The sequence below is a fragment of the Amblyraja radiata genome, chromosome 33, assembly GCF_010909765.2.
Source record: "Amblyraja radiata isolate CabotCenter1 chromosome 33, sAmbRad1.1.pri, whole genome shotgun sequence".
NCBI classification, from domain to species: domain Eukaryota; kingdom Metazoa; phylum Chordata; class Chondrichthyes; order Rajiformes; family Rajidae; genus Amblyraja; species Amblyraja radiata.
In genome coordinates, this window is record NC_045988.1 from 19,887,751 (window position 1) to 19,911,018 (window position 23,268).

The 23,268-nt window shown below is 44.1% G+C and overlaps 1 protein-coding gene across 9 annotated transcripts in view; it reads left to right on the forward strand.

Moving 5' to 3' along the window:
* The first annotated feature begins 405 nt into the window (after positions 1 to 405).
* Positions 406 to 23,268, forward strand: part of robo3 (roundabout guidance receptor 3) — a 503,574-nt gene continuing 480,711 nt past the window's right edge. For 2 of the 9 annotated variants that reach the window (XM_033049828.1, XM_033049832.1), the window contains exon 1: positions 416 to 859. In XM_033049828.1, the coding sequence (XP_032905719.1) occupies positions 694 to 859 (166 nt within the window). In that variant the 5' untranslated portion in view covers positions 416 to 693. Of the gene's footprint in view, positions 860 to 23,268 lie in introns of all 9 variants that reach the window. The other 7 variants (XM_033049834.1, XM_033049836.1, XM_033049837.1 and 4 more) reach the window with 7 other exon arrangements.

Here is a 23,268-nt window from a genome sequence, read left to right on the forward strand (position 1 = left end):
TTCGCTTTTGTTATTTTTTTTTAGAAAGGCAAATGTCCTTTAGAATGAAGCAGAGTGCTGATTTGGGGGGAAAGAACTGCAATAAAAAGCCAGCACCGCCTCTGTCTTGTGAGAAGGGTCCTTTGCATAGTCTTGGCGTGAAGACGAATTAAAGTTTGCAGCAGTAACGCACACAATCTCTTCAGCCTGCTCCGTTCTCTCATTAAACTGGAATTTGCGCCAAGCAGGAGTGGATGGAGCTTCCTTTTATCCTTGCTCCTCTCTCTCTCTCTCTCTCTCTCGTAGCCCAGCAGGGCTGAGTTTCAATGTGCGTGACTCTCGGCTCTTCCCTCCTCTCTCGGGAGCCTTATTAATCTCATAATTAAACATTTATTGGTGCAAGCACCTGGTTTCTACTTCCCTCCCCGAGGGATCCCGATCATACACTCACAGGAAGAGAGACACACAGAGAGTGAGTGAGTGAGAGAGAGACAGACAGCCAGCAGCGAGAGAGAAGAGTGAAAAGCCCATCAGACTGTGCTAACCTCGGCGAGTTGAAGGGCTGCCTATAGACAGCACTGTAGACTGAAGTTATTTCAACAGTCACTGAAGACATTCCAGACCTCCACTGTCGCCTCGCCTGAGCTGCACACGCACAATATTTCCTTTATTCAAAAAAAAACTTAAAAGAAAATCACAAGCTAATGTGTGATCATGATGCTCAGATACCTATTGAAAACACTACTGCAAATGAACCTTTTTGCGGACTCAATCTCCGCAGATTCAGCCAACTCGACCGACCCGCTCTTCCTATACAATGCCAGCCTGTCAACCTTCGGCGAGAACGTGACGGACATTGGAAACCTGACTTATGTCAACGGTGAGTCGCCACTGTACAGAGTTTGTGATTTAAAACCATGCTGTCGGCAGCTCTCCGGTCTGGAGAGGACTGTTTAGTATATACATATATTTGATTAAAATATACCAGTTTTCCGAAGTTGGGCTAAAGAGCCGGTGGTTTAACAAAGTTTAGCAAAACAGAATCTGAACACTGTAGATTGTAAAATAGAGAATGTTTTACACCGTTAATCTAGCTATATTTTCACTGTCTTCCTATAATTCATCTTGAAGTTGATTAAAAATGAATTTATGTTTGATATTATAGCGCTCTTCCTGGACCTAGATATCACAACAGCTGCTATCATAAAACCTTTTTATTGCTGTGAAATTCTTATTAATATTTTATTGCACAGATTATTTTTGCGGAATAAGAATTATCTCAGTATTAAACCTCGGTAATGAAGATATAATTACAAATCAATTTCTAGCCTTTCATGAATAATTCTTAAAATAATATATATTTTTTGAAAGATGCGATATTTAACAATATTAGACTGCATATATTACAGAATCCATTTAATTTATAGTTCATGAGCATTTGAGTGGTTACCATTACAGGGCATATGGTGTGAGACCACCAAGTGGAGTGGTTGTGACCTGTTTAAAGTACTCTTTCTCCACCTTAGTATCCTGGCTGTAAGTCTGACTGCTTATAATCAAGTCAATTTGTATCTTGTTTTAAACGCATATAGCCTAATGCTTGGGAATTGAGGGACTGCTGACATTTTTGTTGGATCAATAGAACAGATTTTCCTTGTGAAAGTAGATTTGCTCTCCCTGACTTAAAGGGCACCTTGCCTTCCCACTAGAAGGGAGAGTGAAAGATGTCATGATCAGTGCATGTGGTGTACATTTGGAGACTGTTGCCACAGTCTCGGGTCCTTCAGCTGCTGGACACTGAGGAGGCTGAGTCTGGTGCGGACACCCCTCAAATAAGGGAAGGTATATCACGTCAGGGGGACACATGAGTGGCAAAGGTGTTTTGTGTGAAGACACTACTGAGTATTGACTAGCAATATTGAATGTATAAACACTAGGAATGCATTGAGGTTTTTTTTGCACGGTTATTTGTTTTCTATGTATTTTTTTATTAGAAATAGAGTATATTTAAAATTTAAATAAAACAATGAAAGGTCATCAAGGAGGTGTAACTGAGAAAATGAATAAGGAAAGGACTGTGATTGTAATGCCTTCTGTCGGACTGACCTGACACAGAGTCAACCCGTTTGGACATGCCACCCCACCCTGCAGCCATCTCCTCAAACACTCCTGAGACTTGTAATGACGTCCACTTTAAAAGGGAGGTGAAAGCTGAATTGAAGGCTTGCGAAATCAATGCAAGTGCGAGTAAAGGTATTGAGAGTTGAACCTTTTCACGGTGCATTAACTGAATCTGGGGCGGGCAACTATTTCTCCTGCCCACCTCTCCTCCACTTGTCCCCATCTTCAAAGGAGATGCTTCAACCAACATTCTTCCCTCGTGCAAGACCCGCAAAAAAAGTGACCTTGAAACTTGCTACTGCTAACATGTGATGGAAGAGAGAGTGGAGATGCATTTTATAGGAGTTTAGTTAAGAGTAGGATGGAATTAAAATTATATATTGATAGGGTTGAATACAGAAACGTGGAAGCAAGTGTGTGCAGAACACAAACACACTGGCACACACCAGTTTCTGTGTGTGAAGTCTGTGTGCAAAAGAAGTGTGTGATGACTGGAGAATTTTAATTATGAGAAAGGGTTGTTGGGAATGGAACAGAGGAGGGCGAGGAAAAGTTAACTGTGGTATAAAAAAAATAAGGGTCTGGAAATGACGCATATGAAAAATCTCTGTTGGCTAATATAGAGATCAAGAACTAATGGACATAGATTTAAGGTAATTGATGAATGGACTGGAAGGGAATTTATAGCATTTTTTCCCCTATGGAAGAGGTGTTGTGTGCTTAGCACTAGCTCTTTAAAAGAGTGCCAGAAAGGAAACAAAAAACAGATGGATAGGAGCTGTGGCCAGCCTATCAATTGACCAGGAGCTAGGAAGTGCAGTTAGGAGCACTTCTTAGGCTGCTGAGAGCATGAAGGGCAAACTGGCTTCCTCTGTGTTGCAGCTTTCTTTTTGAGTCTATGTGCTTTGTGTTGAATACATTACATCAATGTAATCCTCACAATGTCAGAACAGGGTACTTCTATGAGTGTGAGCTAATGACCACCCTTCTTTCCAAAAAAAAATCCTTCCCCAGATACCTTCAATAAACAAAACGTCAAACCCTCCACCTGAATAAAAGCAAACCTAGGAAACACAATTCCCCGAACGTTAGAAATGCAAAGAGTAGATCTTTGTTAATTGTATTCTTTGAATAAATTGAGCGCCTAATCTTACGATAATGATCACAATGAAGAACTGCTGGTGCAGCTCTCAAAGGGTTAGTACTCATTTTATTTCAGTGAATGATCCTGAGGTGAAACCGACTAGCTTCTTTTTCATTGTAGTGTGTGTGTGACATTAAAATGACATCAAACAAACTGTTGTCTGTAATATTTAATATTTAACAATTCTGCTTTTGCATTGAAGAGTTGTCCACTTTTGCAGGTCACGTCTCTGTGGAATGTTTGCAAAATGCTCCATGGGTTTTTTTTATGTGGTTTTCTCTCGGAGATTATTAGTAATTTCAAAAAGAAAACCAGATTCTCATCTGCAGCTTGTTAGTTTAATTGATTACCTTTTGTGCTCCTGACAGATCAGAAGTTTCTATGTTTAATCCCTATTCTGTGCTAAATTGGATGATGTGAATCAAGAGGGGAGATAGTGATGTTACCATTAGCCAGGATTGTTTAATAAGATTCCCTCCTGATTGCTATTGAGTGACTTTCATTGAATAGTCTATGATCAGTAGATCAGGATATCATTTGTGCTTGACTTCTCTGTGGGTGAAGAGCATAATTTGCAATTTGGGTTTGTAACTAGTATCATCTGCAGTTTGGTCATTTAAATACAGTAGATGACCTAGTCTGGTACTGAGGCTCACAGACCAGAAATTTCTATATGTAATCCCTGTTCTGTGGTAAATTGGTTGATTGGAATCGAGGGCAGAGATAGTGATGTTGCTGTTAACCAGGGTTATTTAATACAATTCCCTCCTGATTGCTATTGAGTGACTATCAGTGAGTGTCTCTGATCACTAGATCAGGAGAGCATTTGTGCTTGACTTCTCCATGCTTGAAGAGAAACTACATAACTGGCACTGTACGAATGAACTGCAGGTGTTGGTTTAATTCGAGGATAGACACAAAATGTTGGAGTAACTCAGTCTGAAGAAGGATTCTTGACCCGAAACGTCACCCATTCCTTCTCTCCAGAGATGCTGCCTGTCCTGCTGAGTTACTCCAGCATTTTGTGGCTACCTTCTGCATAACTTACAGTTTTATTTGTATGTTGAGCTTTTAGGAAAGGTTTTTGGGGGACATTTGTCTCTTCTGTGAGACTGCAGGTAACTTTCACAGAAGAAATAAATCTTAGTAATTACCCTGCAATGATTGCAGTCCTAACTGATTTCAGCTCCCAGCCTCACCACCCTTACCCAGTAATTGCATACATCTGCCCTTTGCTTTAACTTCTGCAACAGTATCATGTCAATACAAAGCCTCATGTGGGAGGGTGGTGCCTGAGTAGCCGGATAAAGTTCAAGGTAGGGGCTGGTGAAGCTGATGGCCACATTGTGGTCATTGAAGCAATTCCTAAAAGGCAGATGTATGACTTCAACAAAAGAGCAGAACTAAAGAATGAGGATGTTTCTTTGGAACAGAATTATGTGCTTAGAATGTCTAAATTGGGATTGCTTTGAGAAAACACTCTCTGCGCTGCATGATGAGAAATTGTGCGCCTACTTATTCAGAACACGTTTACAATTTCATTACCCAGAGAAAAACTAATTTAGTGTCATAGACTAAAACTGTCAAATAATATAGTGCACAAGAAGGCCATTTGGCCCATTATGCCTCTGCTGGCATTTACAAGATTTATCCAATTAAGCCCATACCTCTGTGGCTTTTCACTACTGCAGAAAAGCTCTCCAAATGTTCATCCAAATTTCCCGTAAATTCTATTAAATCTTCTCAAACAATCCATTCCACACCCTAGCAACTTGCTACATTCATTTATTTCCCTCCTGTCATGTCTGGTTCTTTAGTCAATTAATAAATCTGTCTACAATTTAGTAGTGTTTTCTTTAGTTATTTGTGCCTCAAAACACTCAAGCTTTTGAACAGTTCTGCCCTTAAACTTTTCCACTCCAAGGATAACTATCTGGATTTCACAGATGTTCCAGAGCTCTGCTACCCTTCTAGAAACAAAACACAAAATGCTGCAGTAACTCAGCGGGTCAGGCGGCATCTAACCTTTTCCCACAGGAAACATCACCAGTCCATTCCTTCCACAGAAGCAGCCTGACCCACTGAGTTACTCCAGCACTCTGTGTTTTGGTCAAGATTCCAGCACCTGCACTTCCTTGTCTCACCCTTCTCGGAAACCTCTTGTGCTTCCTCTTCAATATCTTGACATTTTTCCTGAAGTAATCTACACCAGTATCCCAGCTGAGGCCTAACCAATATTTTAAAAATGTTTAGAAAGGAATTGCAAATGCTGGTTTATTCTGAAGATACACAAACTCAGCAAGTCAGGTGGCATCTCTGGAGAAAAAGGATGAAGAAAGATTCTGACCTGAAAGGTCACCAATCCTTTTTCTTCAGATATACTGAAGCAGAGTTACTCCAGCACTTGGAGTAACTGGAGTTACTCCTGTGTCTATCTTCAGTATTTAAAAATGTTTTGCATAACTTATCTGCGTACTATATATCTCGGTTTATAAACTAATGGATCTGTATTCCTGTCGAAAGTGCCCTTTTAGCTCTGGGATGGAGGGGTTCATTTTAATTCCAAAAGACTGTAGTAGAGAGCATCAGTCTTTCGATGACCCCCTCTAATTAAAGTTCAGTTGGCTTTGCCGTTCATTGACACTGCACTGAAGTGGAGACGTGTACCGGTTAAATGATTGGTTGGGAATAATGTAGTGTTAGAAAGCCAGCCGGACTGGCCCAGTTGGTGGTGTTTGCCATTTTTAGGTCAAAACCTGGAGTGCGGAGTGACATGGGCTGAAGTTACATTTTGAAGGTTTAAGTTTGTTATTGTTATATGTACTGCGGTAAAGTGACAAGATTTGTTTTGCATGCTGTACAATCAGATCATATAATATACGTGAATATAGTCAAGCCAAACTCAAGTACAATAGATAAAGTGAAGAGAGAAATACGGAGTGCAGAATGCAGCATTATGATGCATCAGTTTCATAGACAACATCCAATGTTTGCAATGGGGTAGAGGTGAATCAAACAGTACTCTGACTTATGGAAGGATTGTTCAGAAACTTGATAACAGAGGAAGAAGCTCCTGAGTCTGGTGGTGGGTGCTTTCAAACCTCTCTATCTTCTGCTCGATGGGAGCAGGGAGAAGGAGGAAAGATTGGGACTGGAGTTCTCTACGTCCTCTAGATCAGGCAACCACTGACACCAATTTAATTAAGCCATTGCTTCAGGCAATTGTGAAAGGTCCAGCCTACATCACTAATTTGATGTGCAGGAATTATCCTGGCACCATCTTCACACGTTCAAGTTCACTCAGATACAGGTTAATTTGTGAGGAATTCACATGGTGTTCTATAGATCAATGTTTAAATTGGCCTCTTGTTTCAATGAACACTGGATGTGAAGGAGGTATAATGATCTGTTTTGAAAAGCCAATTATTTCTAATTGACCTCGGCTGTGGTGGTTTTCCAATTAGTTTTGGTCATTTTGGGTAATGTGTTCTGGTGGGACTTTTAACTACCACCCTGTGTTGGACTGAAAATATACCCACACGTGCATGAGTGTGTGAGTGCACGTGTACACCAATGAAGGCAACACAGTGCTGCCTGCTGCGCCCCCTGATGGTCAAATATCTCAATGGCTACCATTGGGCAGAGCTACTTTAGATGACATGTACGTGTCCCCTTCCTCGGGCTTCATTTTTCGCTCCTCTTGTGTCCTTGCACCCTTTTGTCATCTTTTTATCCCAAGCCTTTGCCCACATCTCTGCCACTCAAACACCCCCCTCGCCTGTATCCACCCATCACTCGTCAGGCTTTGTCCCAACCTCACCTCCTTTCTGGCTTTCTCCTTCCTGCTACAATCAGTCTGAAGATGGGTCCCATTCTATCCTCATCCTCCAGAGTCCCTCCAGCACTTTTGTGTTTTGCTCCGGACTGCGTCTGATCAGGGAAGGAGAAGGGGTGAAAGATGTCAAACCTGGTTGGGGATGAAATGTAAAGCTAGTGGCATTGTTGTGCTTGCCGCGGGGGTGGAAGATGTGGGAGAGATCTGGAACAAAAATGCTTGTGATTACACCTGCCCAACAACCCAATCATAATCTGCACTCTAGTTGTTTGATGTAGTAATGTCTTGCATAATTTACACATGGAATCAGCCCATTAGACCCAATTATTCAATTTCAGAATATGTGCATTACAGGAGACTCGTATTTCTTTTCGTACAATCAGCAAATTGTCCATCCTTTTTTCTCGTATTATCATTAAATATATCCTTTTCCATTTGCCTCAACAAATGTATGAACAATCTCTCCATTTTTAGCCACTTACTGGGTGAAAAATGTTCTCATGAGATTCCCTTTGTGTATTTCCTTTTATTGAAGATGTGAGTGGAAGCCTTTCTACTTGTCTGAACTGTTCCATAACACTAAAGATCTCTTCAGTCATCTTTCTGTCTGGTCTGTGTTGGAGGAATAAAGCGCAGTGTGATTACTCATTGAGCATGCTTGTGTTTTGGAAGGGTTTAGGAAGGAACTGCAGATGCTGGTTTAAACTGAAGATGGACACAAAATGCTGCTGTAACTCAGCGGGACAGGCAGCATCTCTGGAGAGAAGGAATGGGTGATGTTCGGGTCGAGACATTCTTTTGGACCTCGACCCGAAATGTCACCCATTCCTTCTCTCCAGAGATGCTGCCTGTCCCGCTGAGTTACACCAGCATTTTGGGTCTATCTTTGGCAGTGGCGGACTGGCCAGGGTGTCAGCTTGCCCGGTGGCAAGTGGGCCCCTGATGAAGTGATCCCCTATATCAAGTGGGCCCCTGATGAAGTGGGCCCCCTTTGACTCCTGCCAACCAATATTTTTAGACCCAGTCCGCCACTGATCTTTGGTGTTTTGGAAGGTGGAGGGTGTCAAGGTTTATTCCCACTGACCGTATCAGTCCCCAAATCAGTGGCCCGACACTCTCCACGGCTTAGAGTCTGTCGTCTCCTGTATTTTGCGGGCAGCCACCTCACTGTCCCAGATGTGCTTCAAAGCTGCCGAAACCAGCAAGACGAGTGGTTCCTTTAACGGGCATGTCAGCGGCAGCATGGTTTATCTGTCCTTCTTTCCTATTTGCATGGGCCGTCGATATTTTATAATCCGCTAATAGATGGGCTGCATTTGACAGACACACCAGGGGCGCGCACATCGATGTGTGCCTGTGTCATGCAAATTGGATGATTGCAATCTGAAAGCCCGTTACTATTCCGAAGGTTAGAAGTCAAAGGCTGATGGTTTTCCAAGATGAGCCCATATTGTAATCCAAATGTCTGTCACTATGGAGACACCCAGGTTTGAACCGCAGGCTGGGGAGCCTAGCATCGGCCTACACCGGGGCATTTGTCACCAGGGCTTGGCGTGACAAAATGCCCCATACTAAGCCCCTCCGTGGAGTAAATATGTTATTCAGCTGAAATGATTTAAAAATAAGTTCAGCTTTCTTTATTTGTTAGATTAAGCAAAGCATGCAAAATATCATGACAGAAGGAACTGCAGATGCTGGTTTACAATAAAAAGACACAAAGTGCTGGAGTAACTCAGCAAGTCGAGCAACATCTCTGCAGAACATGGATAGGTGACAATTTGGGTCCAGACCCAAAACCCGACGCCTCTTTGCATGCGGTCTCAGTGGATTCATTTTGTAGTTTACTAATTGGGGGTTGTACTTGAGCATGCCAATACTTTACTGAACTGTATGCAAAGAAAAAAATATCATTGTGCATTGGCACATGTAACAATAAAGCACCAATGACCATTCTTCCTACTGACCCGAAATGCCACTTATCCATGTTGTCTAGAGATGCTGCCTGACCCGCTGAGTTACTCCAGAACTCCAGCTGTTACCTTTTGGATTATTCCAAATCATTCGGTGGTCAACAGGGCCAAATGAGCATCTTGTGCGTTACGATATTACCGTTGCTCACCCGCTGAGAAGGGCCATCGTTGGGCCATACGCACCAACTCTTTTTTTTGTTTTTTTCTGTTGGGTTGTCTGAAAATTCCCAAACTGCAAATAACTTTCCGAAGTGTTTTTCACATTCACCTTGCACATGGGCCGAGCTGCCAATGAGATTCTGCTGCTAGTCGCTGACATGATAATGATTCTGAATGAATCCTCAGCAGCTCAAATCACTCTGCACTCAAGCTCCGATCTGAGTCTTAAAATACCTTTAGACTTGCCAATCAATGACTCCCATATCCTTCCCCTCCCCCACCCCCAAAAGTCTGATTTTTGAATCTATCTGCATCCACGTATGCTGTGCAATGGACCAACAATTTGAGTTGGTCATTGACAGTAATATCTGGCCAGGGTTAAGCAGAACTATACTGTTTTAAACATACTGTCAGATCTCCATCACCTTCGAGTCACCTTTATTCCAGAGGCTCCAGAGAAGGTCATAAGAAATAGGAGCAGAATTAAGCCATTTGGCACATCATATCTGCTCTGCCATTCGACCTATGGCTGATCTATTTTTCCCTCTCAATCGCATTCTCCTGCCTTCTCCCCGAAACCTTTGACACCCTGATTAATCACGTCTTTGGAATGTGAGAGGAAACCAACGTAACTGGAGAAAACCCACGTGGTCACAGGTGGAACGTACAAACTCCGTACAGGCAGCACCCGTAGTCAGGATCGAACCCAGGTCTCTGGCGCTGTAAAGCAGCAACTCTACCAGTGTGCCATTGTTATCTGTTGTCTGAGAGGCTTCCAGCAGGAGGATGGAAAGTGGCAGAAATTTATGGAATTGGTCAAAATTAATTGCTGTGTACTTGTGCATGCTATTGCAACAGGTTAATTTAATTGTTAAGAGAATGATATTGGTAATCCTAGTGGCAAAACCGCGTTTCCTTCCCATTGTCCACACTGACAGAGTTGGTACCAAACTTGCACTCAGTTGTGTGAAGGATTTTTATTCCTGAATCCATCAGCTCTTTTCCCCAGTTCCTCTCTCAGCCCATTGCACATCAATCTGATCGATAGATCGTGATGTGCATCACTCTGGGCTGCATTGGCTACCATGGTCAATACCAGACACTGATATTGAACTGCAAGCTGGAACCGCAACGCTCTCAGTCACTGCCACCTGCACAGTGGAAGTCCTCTGAGAACAGCAGCATTTGTGCAGAGGACTGAGTTCTTTCCGTGATGGGAAATAGCAACAAAGTAATTGCATCAGGGATTCATTCACTCATGTTATAAGCAGTGCATGTGAACCAGCAAAAACAGAATGAGAGATTATTGGGTGTGATTTAGGCTGTCACACCTATTTATTGCTGTTCTGTATTGATAATAATTAGAATTTAGAAAGGAAACCTGGTTTTCATTCAGAAGCATGATTTTTTTCCAGGCCTTCTCTAGGAGTGAAGAGATGGGGGGGGGGGGGGGGGGGGGAGGGGAAAGAGAAAGAGAGATCTCTCTATCCTCTAATCAGGACAATTTTTGATTCCATGTCATAAGGTCATAAATAATAGGAGCAGAATTAGGCCATTCAGCCCATTAAGTCACTCCACCAGAGGCTGATCTATCTCTCCCTCCTAACCCCATTCTCCTGCCTTCTCCCTATAACCCCTGACACCTGTACTAATCAAGAATCTATCTGTCTCTGCCTTAAAAATGTCCACTGGCTTGGCCTCCACAGCGTTCTGTGGCAAATTCCACAGATTCACCACCCTCTCACTCATCTCCTTCCTTCACGAATGTCCTTTAATTCTGAGGCTATGACCTCTAGTCCAAGACTCTCCCACTAGTGGAAACATCCTCTCCACATCAACTCTCTCTGTCTTTCACGATTCGGTACATTTCAATGAGGTCCCCCCTCATTTTTCTAAACTCCAGCGAGTGCAGGCTGAGTGCCATTTAATGCTCATCATAAGTTAACCCATTCATTTCTTGTAAACCTCCTCTGGACCCTCTCCTGTGCTAGGCTTGTGGACAAGGCTTGTCTCTGCTGGTCAGATGAGGCTGTGGAAGTTGCAGGACATTCCCCATCAGGCTGTGGGTCTCCTTTCAGTTCAGTTTAATTTATTGTCATGTGAATCGAGGTACAGTGAAAAGCTTTTGTTGCATGCTAATCAGTCAGCAGATAGACAATACATGATTCCAATCGAGCCATTTACAGCGAGCCATCTCTTGGCTGCTCATCCACTATCCTGGATGTTGCCATCAATATGCAAAGTTAGTCCTAACCCTCCCAGACTGATACAGGCCAGTAGAGCTGCTGCCTCACTACGCCAGGGACCTGAGTTCTATCCCGACTACAGCTGGTGTCCATATGGAGTTTAAGTTCTTCCTGCGACCACGTGGGTTGTCTGTGGATGCTCTGGTTTCCTCCTATACTCCAAAGATGTACAGATTTGTAGGTTAATTGGCTCCAGTGAAAATGGCAAATTGTCCCTAATGTGTTGGATAGTGCTAGTATACGAGGATCGCTGGTCGGTGCGGACTCGTTGGGCCGAAGATCCTGTTTCAGTGCTGTATCTCTAAACTAAACTAAACAGGTCTGATCTTCAGTAGACCATTCACGCTCTCCACTACTGTCCTGGTACTTCAGCTCTCATCATATCTCCACTCAGCTGGGAGTGCAAACCTGTGTTAAGTGGAAGGTACTCCATCTTCAGAGCAGTGTCAGACAGTGAACAGCCATGCAGACTTTGGACATAGAAAGTCAAACAGCACAGCACAGGAACAGACACTTTGACCCACATTGTCCGCACCAAACACAATGCCAAGTTAAACTGGCCCCTCTGCCTGCACAAGATCCATATTACCACCCCATTCTCTGCATATCCATGTGCCTATCCAAAAGCTTCTTAAATTACACTGTCATGTCTACCTTCACCACCACCACCACCCCGGCACTTCCTCAAGATGGTGGTTAGTTTACGAGAGAAGGAATGGGAGACGTTTCGGGACGAGACCCTTCTTCAGACAATCTCTTACACAATACACACAGCCTTTACAAAAAGATCAACTAATCTAAGTAATGATGATGCTGAGTACTCTATTGTACAATCCTACCTGATTCACTAATGGGGAAGTAAATCTCTGACCTTTCCGCAATCTTGCCTAATTCTGAATTTAAACACAGCAACGTGGCTAGCTCTTGCATGGTCTGGCCGTGCAAGCCATTCAGTTGTGTCATAATCATGAGGTTAAGGCCATTAAATTAGACAGACCATCTGGTATTAACTAAGGCACCGGATCTGGGCAAAATCTTTCTCAGCCGGATCTACCTTGCTAAATTCTCGCATTCAAACCTTGTGTCTAATTTGGGAGAGCTGCTCCGTCGATGATTTAACCAACAGCTTAACATGTGTAAGAAGGAACTGCGGATGCTTTTACACCAAAGATCGACACAAAATGCTGGTATGATTCAGAGGGTCAGGCAGCATATCTGCAGAAAAGGAATAGGTGACGTTTTGGGTCGAAATCCTTCTTCAGACACTCAGGAGATTATCCAGAGATGCTGCCTGATCTACTGAGTTATTACATCCTTTTGTGTCTATCTTCAGCCTAACATAATTGTTCTCTCAGAATCATCTCTTCCAAAGAAGGTGCCAGACTCTTCCATCGTATTCCTTGGGTAACTCCTGCCCCACTGTTAGTGGGACATGGGTGGAGGGGGTAGTCTTGACAGGCCTTAAACTTGACTTGTGGCTACAGGCCAAATGTAGGCAAGGCGATGTGTAAGAAGGAACTGCAGATGCTGGTTTAAACCAAAGATAGACACAAAAAGCTGGAGCAACTCAGCGGGACAGGCAACATCTCTGGAGAGAAGGAATGGGTGACGTTTCGGGATGAGATCCTTCTTCAGACTCCGTTTCGGGTCGAGACCCTTCTTCAGACAATCTCTTGAACAAAACACCCAGTGCTGGAGGAACTCACTGGGTTTTGCAGTATCTGTGGAGGAAATGGACAGATTATATTTTGGGCCGGCCTCTTCTTCAGATTGAAGTAGTCATAAGGAAATCTCTTCTGAGTTACCACTTCCCTTAGCTGAGGAATTGGTGCTTCTCCACGTTCAACAACATGGATGAAGATCTGAAAGTAGAAAAGTCAAGGAATGTCCTCTGGATGGGGGTACGTCAATGTCCATCACCAGAGATGTCTTGGTAGCACTGCCACTGACCAAGGTGGCCAGGTCCGGATGGATATGCACGCCAGATTAGACAGTCAAACAGGATGAGGAAGCTCAAAGACCATCCCCATCTCAACAATAGTGGGACCCAGCGTGTGAGTGCTAAAGATAGAACTGAAGCATTCACAACCATGCTGAAGTCAGGCCTACCAGGTGGAGGATCCATCACATCATCTTCCTGAGATACTCACAATTTTCCATCCAACATGATAACAAATAATGGCTGACAACACCTTTAGACTTTAGAGATACAGCGCAGAAACTGACCCTTTGACCCACCAAATCAATGCCGGCCAGCGATCACCCGTACACCAACACTATCCTACACAACAGGGACAATTTTCTTTTACAACTTACCAAAGCCAATTAACCTGTGAACGTGTACGTCTTTGGAGCACGTGGTAGGAGACCAAAGCACCTGGAGAAAGCCCACACGATCACAGGGAGAGAGTATAAACTCCATACGGGCAGCACACATAGTCGGGACCCATACTGCGGTGAGGAGTTTGACAGCTCGCGGGGGTTGCGGCAGCACCGGCGGACCCACGCCGGCGAGCAGCTGCTCCCACTGTGACAAGAGAGTATGGGGGCTGCGGGAGCACCAGCGGATACACACCGGAGAGAGACTCTTTGTGTGCGATGAGTGTTGCAAGGCAGGGCTCGTACGGTCCTTGAAATTCCTGGAATTTGAAATGGTTTCAAGGCCCTGAAAGTCCATGGATTTATCATAGGTCCTTGTACGTCCTTGAAAATGTACTTTATCTGATGAAAGTATTAATTCATGCAGTAATGTGGTGTTTTTTCAACATTGATAATGGGTAAATTTATTAATTCGGGAAAGATTGTTAGATATGTTTGCTAATGGCGTTCCCTGTTGGAGGGAGGGGGGGAGAGTCAGACCAGGCTGTCTGCATCGTGAAGTTGTGGGCATGGTGCTGAGATGACGGCTCTGGCCCGCTGGTGGCCGGTGGAGTGTAAGAGTGTGGGTGAGAGTGTGTGGGTGCGTGTGTGTATGTGTGGGTGTGTGTGGGTGAGAGGGTGAGTGTGAGGCAGTGTGGGTGAGTGTGGGTAAGTGAGTGTGTGTGGTTGAGGGAGTGTATGGAAAAAAAACAGAGTCTGAAGAAGGGTTTCGGCCCGAAACGTCGCCTATTTCCTTCGCTCCATAGATGCTGCTGCACCCGCTGAGTTTCCCCAGCAATTTTGTGTACCTAGTCGGGATCAAACCCAGGTCTCTGGCGCTTTAAGGCAGCAACTTTACCACTGCACCACTGTGTCACATAGTATATCAGGAGGTTTGGGACCAGATTGTACCCCAGCTATAGTATGAGACTAGCTCCAGAACCAACATCCATTTAAACCAGGCTGTTCAAATACAGTTATATCTTTGGCTGATACCCAACCATGTTGTAAATTGCTCTCCTGAGTCTTCGAAACTCTCTGGGTGAAGATACGTCTTCTCCACCCTGCACTACTTGGCTTATCCCTTGCAATGACTGCTGATTGTAGACACTCCAGCCAAGGGAAACATCAACTCCACATCTACCAGTAGAAATCTTTCATGGTTCATCAGAACATGTAGGACATTTCAAATAATGTGCTATTTTCAGCAGCACATTAATTGGGACTGATTTAAATCAAGAGGTTCTTTGCCAAGACCCATCAGAGTGAGGATACCAATTTGTTATTTACTGGGACTGAGGCCTGTTGGGGATCTGAGTCCAATCACACCATGGCAGTAAGGAATACTTCAAATAATAAAAAATAAATCTGGAACAAAAGTAGTAACAATGATCTTGAAACTACCAGATTGTTGTAAAAATAACCATTTGGTTCATTCCAGGGTGGGACCTCATTGAATCTTACTGAAAAGTGAAAGGCCTGGATAGAATAGATGTAGATAAGATGTTTCCACTAGTGGGAGAGTCTAGGACTAGAGGCCATGGCCTCAGCATTAAAGGACATTCCTTTAGGAAGGCGATGAGGAGACATTTCTTTAGTCAGAAGGTGGTGAATCGGTTGAATTTATTACCACTGTGGAGGCCAAGTCAATGGATATTTTTAAGGTAGAAATTGATAGATTCTTGATTAGAACAATTGTCGGGGGGTTATGGGTTGAAGGTAGGAGAATTAAGTTGAGAGGCAAAGATAGATCAGCCATGATTGAATGATGGAGGAGACTTGATGGGCCGAATGGCCTAATTCTGCTTCTGCAAATTATGAACGTCAGGGAGGATATTGTGCCTTTCTTCCCAAAGTTGTTGGTGTTGCTTTTAGCTCCTACCTTGCTCCTTGCAAACGGAGAGGAAAATAGGCAGTGAATGTGGCAAGACTGCCCCAGACCCCATGATGCCTGGCTGGGTGTTATGCTGGGTGCTCTGAGGACCTGCAGGGACATTATCTTTCCCGCTGATGAAAGGAAGAAACTGAAAGCCGGACCACGGATGTGAAGCTGACCACTGGCGTCAGTAGCAGGCGCGTGGGCTCTAACTCCCGGATTCAATGTCGCCAGCTGTTTAATTACCTTATCACATCAGGAGAGGTGAGTACAATGACAAATTGTGTATATTGTTCCAACCCTCTCACTCTCGCTCTATCGACCCATCAATCCCTGCACCTCCTCATCATCCAGGTACACACCTCCCCATTTATGCAATTACTCACGTTCTCATCTCTGCAGCACCACTGACATTCAACTTCATCTTTATGCACTGTCACGCTTCCCTCTCTCATCGCCACAATCAATAAATGTTCTACTTCCATCCATCCATGCGAATAAGTCATTAGACTCATTAATCTTTTCCTTTCTTTCCTGCAGCACCAACACGTGATTGCAGACCTCCTAGTTGAGGCAGACAGCCATTGCCGTTCCTTCCGAAGTCAGACAGTTGTGATCATTCAGGAGGTGGCTTTGGAGTGAACCTGGATGCCAGAATGCATGGCCGTTAGTGACGAAGAAAGAGGTGGAGATCAGATCACCAGATAAAATCCAGCCTCATCTCAAACTTTGCCTCTACTTGTCTGGATTAGGTGCCAGGTCAATTGATCACTAATCACGCACATGGTTCAAAGCATAAACATTTACATCTTGTATGATCTAATTTGTATTCAGGCTCTCATAGGGCCTTCTCAACCTCCAACGCTGCACAGCAGGAGGACCTCAGAGGTCTCTCACTGCCCATCACATCTTGGTAGGACTGGTAAGATGGAAAGACGGGTTTTCACTGGTGCCTTGCACATCACCAGTGAGCTGGAGCAAGGAGCGGAAGCAGGGGAATCATTGCAAGGCCAGTGCCGTGGGGCATGGGACCCTCCAAGCCCTGCTCGGCTGGGCATGAAGGTTGTCCCTCCAGACCGACCAGTCTCTTCCAAGGTAGCAAGGAAGAATGTGTGCTGGCAAAGACTCCATCTGGACTGTGCGCTCTTGCAGAGAAAGCGGACAAGTCCACCTCGAGTAAGAGGTCCATGATGGTGCAAGCCTTTGTGTTGACATCCTTGTTCCTGCCCAGGACACGTGCAGAGACACAGACCATGGGGAAGCTCCCACAAGCATTACCCTGGAATTGTAACTTCTGTGTTGGCACAAGCAAACTTAATTGTTCAGGACCATTTTCTGGCTGGTGACAATCCTATTTTTGACTGTTGTGTCATTTCAACACATGGAACAAAGAGGCCGTGGAACAATGGTGAACAATGTGGTGATGGTTGACCAAACCATTTCAGGCTGAAATAGCTTGGTCAGCATCATTGCAAGCATGGCAAGGAGGGACATGGATCGCATGCATGTAAAGGAGATTTGTGAACTTGGCATCATGTTTGGCACAGTGGGCATGCTCCTGTGCTGCTCTATGTCTGTGTGCTGCTTTGACTACCCAAGTCTAAGTATCTGATCTGATCTCGCACCACATCCCTGTGGGTATTCAGCCAGAACAACAGTTCCAGTGGCCTCGCCATCTGAGGTGAAGCTGATGGGGAACCCCACACAATAAGCTGCCTCCAGCATATACACGTGCATACCCAAGTTCAAGTTCAAGTGAGTTTATTGTCATGTGTCCCTGTATAGGACAATGAAATTCTTGCTTTGCTTAAGCACACAGAAAATAGTAGGCATTTATTACAAAACAGATAAATGTGTCCATATACCATGATATAAATATATACACACACGAATAAATAAACTGGTAGTGCAAATAACAGAAAGTGGTTGCTAATAATCAGAGTTTTGTCCGAGCCAGGTTTAATAGCCTGATGGCTGAGGGGAAGTAGCTATTCCTGAACCTGACTTGCATGTAAGTTATTGGAGATGTGAGCTAGAACAAGATCTACTGCATGTGAACACATTTTGCTTGGAGACATGAAATTAGAGAGATACAGAATGGAAAGGGTGGCTTCAGCCCACTGCAACTATCAAGCTTTAAGTGAATCTAATCCAACTCATTATATTCTCCCCACATTCCATCAACTATCCCAACCATCACCACCCCAACTCCTCCCCCCCTCCCTCTGTGACCGTATTAATTTATTCCAGGTGAAGTGGTTTCATACAGTAGGTCATAGGAGCAGAATTAGACCATTGGGACCATTGAGTATACTCCAGATGATCATGGGAATGGGAATGGGAATTCCTACTGATCTCACCTCTGAGGCTGAATGGGCAGACAGTTGAGCAGGTAGAGGCCTTTAGATACCTGGGCACAGAGATTGACACCCGTCTGTCCTTCTCCCAGCACACAGACTCTGTGTACAAGAAGGCACAGCAACGCCTGTTCCTGCTGAGGAAACTCAGGAGCTTTGATGTCAGACAGGACATTTTAACAGCTGTCTATAAATCACATAGAATCTGTACTCACCTTTAACATCACATCCTGGTTCACCCTCACCTCTGTCAAAGACAAATCAAAGCTTTCCCAGATCATCAATCAAGCAAGCAAAATAACTGGCAAAACTCAAAATCAATTATCAGTACTCCACACCCAGGCAGTTAAAAGGAAAGCCAACCTCATTACACAGGATCCCACCCACCCCCTGCACAAGTCCTTCCAACTTCTGCCATCAGGCCGCCGATATAAAGTCCCCCTATCCAAGAGAAACATCCACAAAAACTCATTCATACCCATTGCCGTAAACAATTTAAATAAAAAATGAACAAGGGACAAATTAACCCTGACGCACTGTCACTTTACACGTATCCACAACTTTTATCTTGTCTATATTTACAGTTTTTAATCTTTATACTTGCTTTTAAGATCTATACACACTGTGTGTGCTCGCAGAAATCTGTGTTGTATGACTGCTTATCAGTACATTGTCCAGGTTGTATGTTGAGCCACGTCAAAGAAGATTTTCTGTTACGACAGACAATAAAGTTTTCTGAATCTGAATCTGAATCTGAAGAGTCCTGCACTGATTCTGAAGCGGGGCAACTGAGGATGATGGCCACATTGTGCTGCTGCTCATGGAGCTCCTGTCCCATGTTCAATCCCAACCTTCAGTGCTATGGTGCGAAGAGTGCACACGTTCTCTCTGTGACCGTATTAATTTATTCCAGGTGAAGTGGTTTCATACAGTAGGTCATAGGAGCAGAATTAGACCATTGGGACCATTGAGTATACTCCACATATTAATCATGGCTGATCTATCTTTCCCTCTCACATCCCAAAAGTGCATGGGTTGGAAGATTAAAGGGCCACTGTAAATTGTGTAGATGAGTGACTGAAGGTGGGGTGGGAGGAAGGAGGGGGGGTGATGGTTGGGATAGTTGATGGAATGTGGGGAGAATATAATGAGTTGGATTAGATTCACTTAAAGCTTGATAGTTGCAGTGGGCTGAAGCCACCCTTTCCATTCTGTATCTCTCTAATTTCATGTCTCCAAGCAAAATGTGTTCACATGCAGTAGATCTTGTTCTAGCTCACATCTCCAATAACTTACATGCAAGTCAGAATGTCCTGGGGCAGTTAGAGTCAAAGATGTCCCAGCAAATTGAGGAGGCTGCATACCCTTTGTGCAGGCCCTGCATTTTGTCAGCTGTATCCATCCCTGCCTTGTCTGTTCAACAGCTACAGGTTGCTGCTAAACCCATGGCTCCTGTGCTTTCACAGTTGATTCCACCCGAGTCTCCATAGTATTTATTGAATGAGCAACACTTAATGCAGCTAATGATCTGCAATGACCAAAATGTCTGACCCAAAAGTTAACCAGTTTAGCAGTAATCCTCTCAAAACTTCCTCCAACTGCAACAAGACAACCTCTGTGAACGCACCCAAAAGATTTTAAAAAAGGGCAGTATTTATAGTGTCAGTACATTGGTATTCACACAGGGGCAGAATCTTTCCTAGGTTAGATGCCCAAACCATAATTAAAACTCTTCAATGAGCAGTCAAATTAAATTACAGTCCTGCCCGTTCCAAGGTGGTCATAATGGCGGATGCACTTGAGCTTAATCCAGAGGTTAATGGGCTCATTTTGCGTTTCCAACTTGTGGCTATTCTTGCACTTGGCACAGGTGGAGGGCACGTACCCATTTTCAGGGGTTAGGTGCACTGTCCCATTCCCCCCACCCCTCAAACAAAAAAATCTCTCCCGCCCTGTCAGAAAAGCTTTCCGCACATTAGGGCAGGATTAGCCTTTACTTAATTTCACAAATAACAAACAAAGTATTTCACTTGGAAGCAGGGTGTGAATGGCAGGCGGAGGAGAGGATAAATCAACAGCAGCGGGATGCCAGCTGCTTCCATAATGGAACGTCAGAAAAGCATTCATTCTAGCCACGTTGACCCACCCTCCTGTTGAGAGAGTGACATTCAAGCAGCATGGAAGAAGAAAACATAAGAATAAACTTCAAGATATAAGTGGTTTAGTTGAAACGAGGAGGGAAAACTTACATCCCACTGGGGGAAATCGAGTGAAGAAAATGACATGGCCTCCTATTCATTTTTAATATCAAACTAGAAACAGAAAATGGTTTTGACTTCTCCTTTATTGAGCTGTCAAAAATTGAACCAAGTCATGGGATCCGACAGACTTATGAGGGGTTTCAAGACCGCGGTTATGTATTATCTTGTTTAACGTAATTTGCATGAGGCAGGAGAAAACGCATTAACACTCATGAAGGTCCTGTCCAATGCCTCGGCTAAGATTCTGCCCTTCATCAACACCAATGTAGAAAGTTATCTGCCTACCATCATGTGTTGTTTAGTTTGAGTTTAGAAATACAGTGTGGAAGAGAGTTGTGAATCTGTGGAATTCTCTGCCACAGAAGTCAGTGGAGGCCAATTCACTGGATCTTTTCAAGATTTAGCTCTTAGGGCTAAAGGAATTAAGGGGTATGGGGGATAAAGCAGGAACAGGGTACTGAATTTAGATGATCAGCCACGATCATATTGAATGGCAGTGCTGGCTCGAAGGGCTGAATGGCCTACTGCTGCACCTATTTTTCCATGTTCCTAAGCAGGCCCTTCAGCCCACCGAGTCTAGGTGACCAGCAATCCCCATATACTATCACTATCCTACACGTTAGGGACAATTTACAATTTTACCAAAGCCAATTAACCTACAAACTTGGATGCCTTTGGAGTGTGGGAGGAAACCGGAGCACCCAGGGAAAACCCACGTGGTCACAGGGAGAACATACAAACTCCATACAGACAAACAACCGTAATCAGGTTCGAACCCGGATCTCTGAGTCTGCAAGGTAGCAACTCTACCGCTGCGCCACTGTGCCGCTCAAGAATCTTTGGGATTGTGCTGTGTATTCACAATTCCTGCATCATAACAAGGACTACAACTCCAATGCACCTCGTGATCGTGAAACACCAAGGGATAGCCAGACTTCATTGAAATCATTACTTGGATGCAGTTTGTTCCTCTTAAATAGAATGGATAAGGGATTCATTTGGATTAATAGGACTTGTTTTTGGTGATGTTCAGGAGTCTAAAGGGATTCATTACACTAGCTGTAGTCGGTCAAATAGATGCTGGCTTGTATCCTTGTCGGCAAAGGGTTTTTACAGTGGCTGGGGCAGAGGTTCCAGAGAGCCACACACTCCTGCCTCCCACCACCCACATATCGCCTACTCACAGCAAGACAGCATACAGCAAAAATCCATAACATTGACGCTAATACTTAATGTATGACATTTTACAGCACTGCAGACAAAAGTTAAATGCAGTCAAATGGTGTTTGTGCATCATTTTGTGTGGTATTTGAAGATGAGCATTGCCTTAACCTTTTGCCTATTGGGTGTCACCCCTTGATCTGAATCTATTTCGGCTGCATTAAATCCTCCGAGCTTGTTTCACGGTTAGTTCCACATAATGAGGTAAGTTTTTAATGTACAGCCATTCGTTTAAAGGAAAGCTAAATGATTGGGCCTGTCACCACTCAATTGTAGACAACAATGCGATTCCCTGGGGAGTGGGATAAAATGGGCAATTTGTTAGACAAGGAAAATTCCATGTGCATTGACGGCTGAGTAATGGGCTGTTTCAATAATGAGGCCTCATCCACACTGAGAGAAAAATGTCAAACTGAGTGGATTATTGACAATCCAAATTGACCATTTCTGGCAAGAGTTTCCTGAAATTGACCAGTAACGTCCTTGTTCAGACTGTGAGCTGGGGCGAGCTTAGCCAGCTGCACACAGAGTTTTGACGGTGAAAGTACCCTCATCTGGGAGCAGAATATACTGCACCCATCACTTTCTCATTGCTTTGCCGTGATCACCAATCCTGGGGGTGACGTCCATCTTCACTTCCCGGGATTCAACAGACTGAAGTAAGGCCTCGACCCGAAACGTCATCTCTTGGTCTGAAGAAGGGTCTCGACCCTCGATGGGTATCAGGGGGTATCGGGAGAAGGCAGGAGAATGAGGTTAAGAGGGAAAGATAGATCAGCCATGATTGGATGACGGAGTAGACTTGATGGGCTGAATGGCCTAATTCTGCTCATATCACTTATGAACCTATGACCTGAAATGTCACCTGTTTCTTTTCTCCAGAGATGCTGCCTGACCCGCTGAGTTACTCCAGCTTTTTGTGTCTATCTCCGGTTTAAACCAGCATCTGCAGTTCTTTCCTACACAATACAGCTTTATTGGTTGTCAAATCCTTTATACCATCTTGTGTCTGTAAGAGGTTTGAGGTACAAATGCAAGTATTTTTCATGAGTGTCTCACTTTAGTGTTTTTAATTACCTTTCTGCTGTTGAAGGTTATGACTCCTGTTGGGAATGGATCCATAGATATCATTAGTCTGATGCCTCTCTCAAGTGGCATCACGCTGAATCTCTTGGCTTCTGAAGGAAAGGGCTTGAATGTATATAGCACCATTTCAGCACTGCAGAGTGGTCTACACCAATGAGGTATGTTTGAAGTGTGGTCACAGTTGTAATGTGGACTGCAAAACCCTTTGATGAATGAATTGCTATCTGGCAGTGAAATGCATAGCTGGATAATACATCTAGTGACTTTGCTTGAGGGATCAATACTAATCGTTTCATAAGTAGCGCATTCTGCAGTTTTTCTGAACAGTTTCACATGCTCTCTTATATACACCATAGAGGAGTTCAATTTAATGTTTCAACCAGAACATGACCTATCTGATACTGCAAATTACTCCAGTTTTTGACTGACAACAGGGTATCCAGAAAACACACATTCATGACTAAGACTTGCTGTCCCTCCTGACCAACACAAAAAGGAGTGTCAGGCCATTAACAATATTCTAACCAGAGAGCATGAGAGCATGTGGGATGGTCTTCAGCCCCCCCCCCCCCCCCCCCCCCCCCCAGATGCTTCAACACCATACCACATTGTCTGGGAACTGGCATTGCTTTAGATATGGCTAACGTGAACAAAC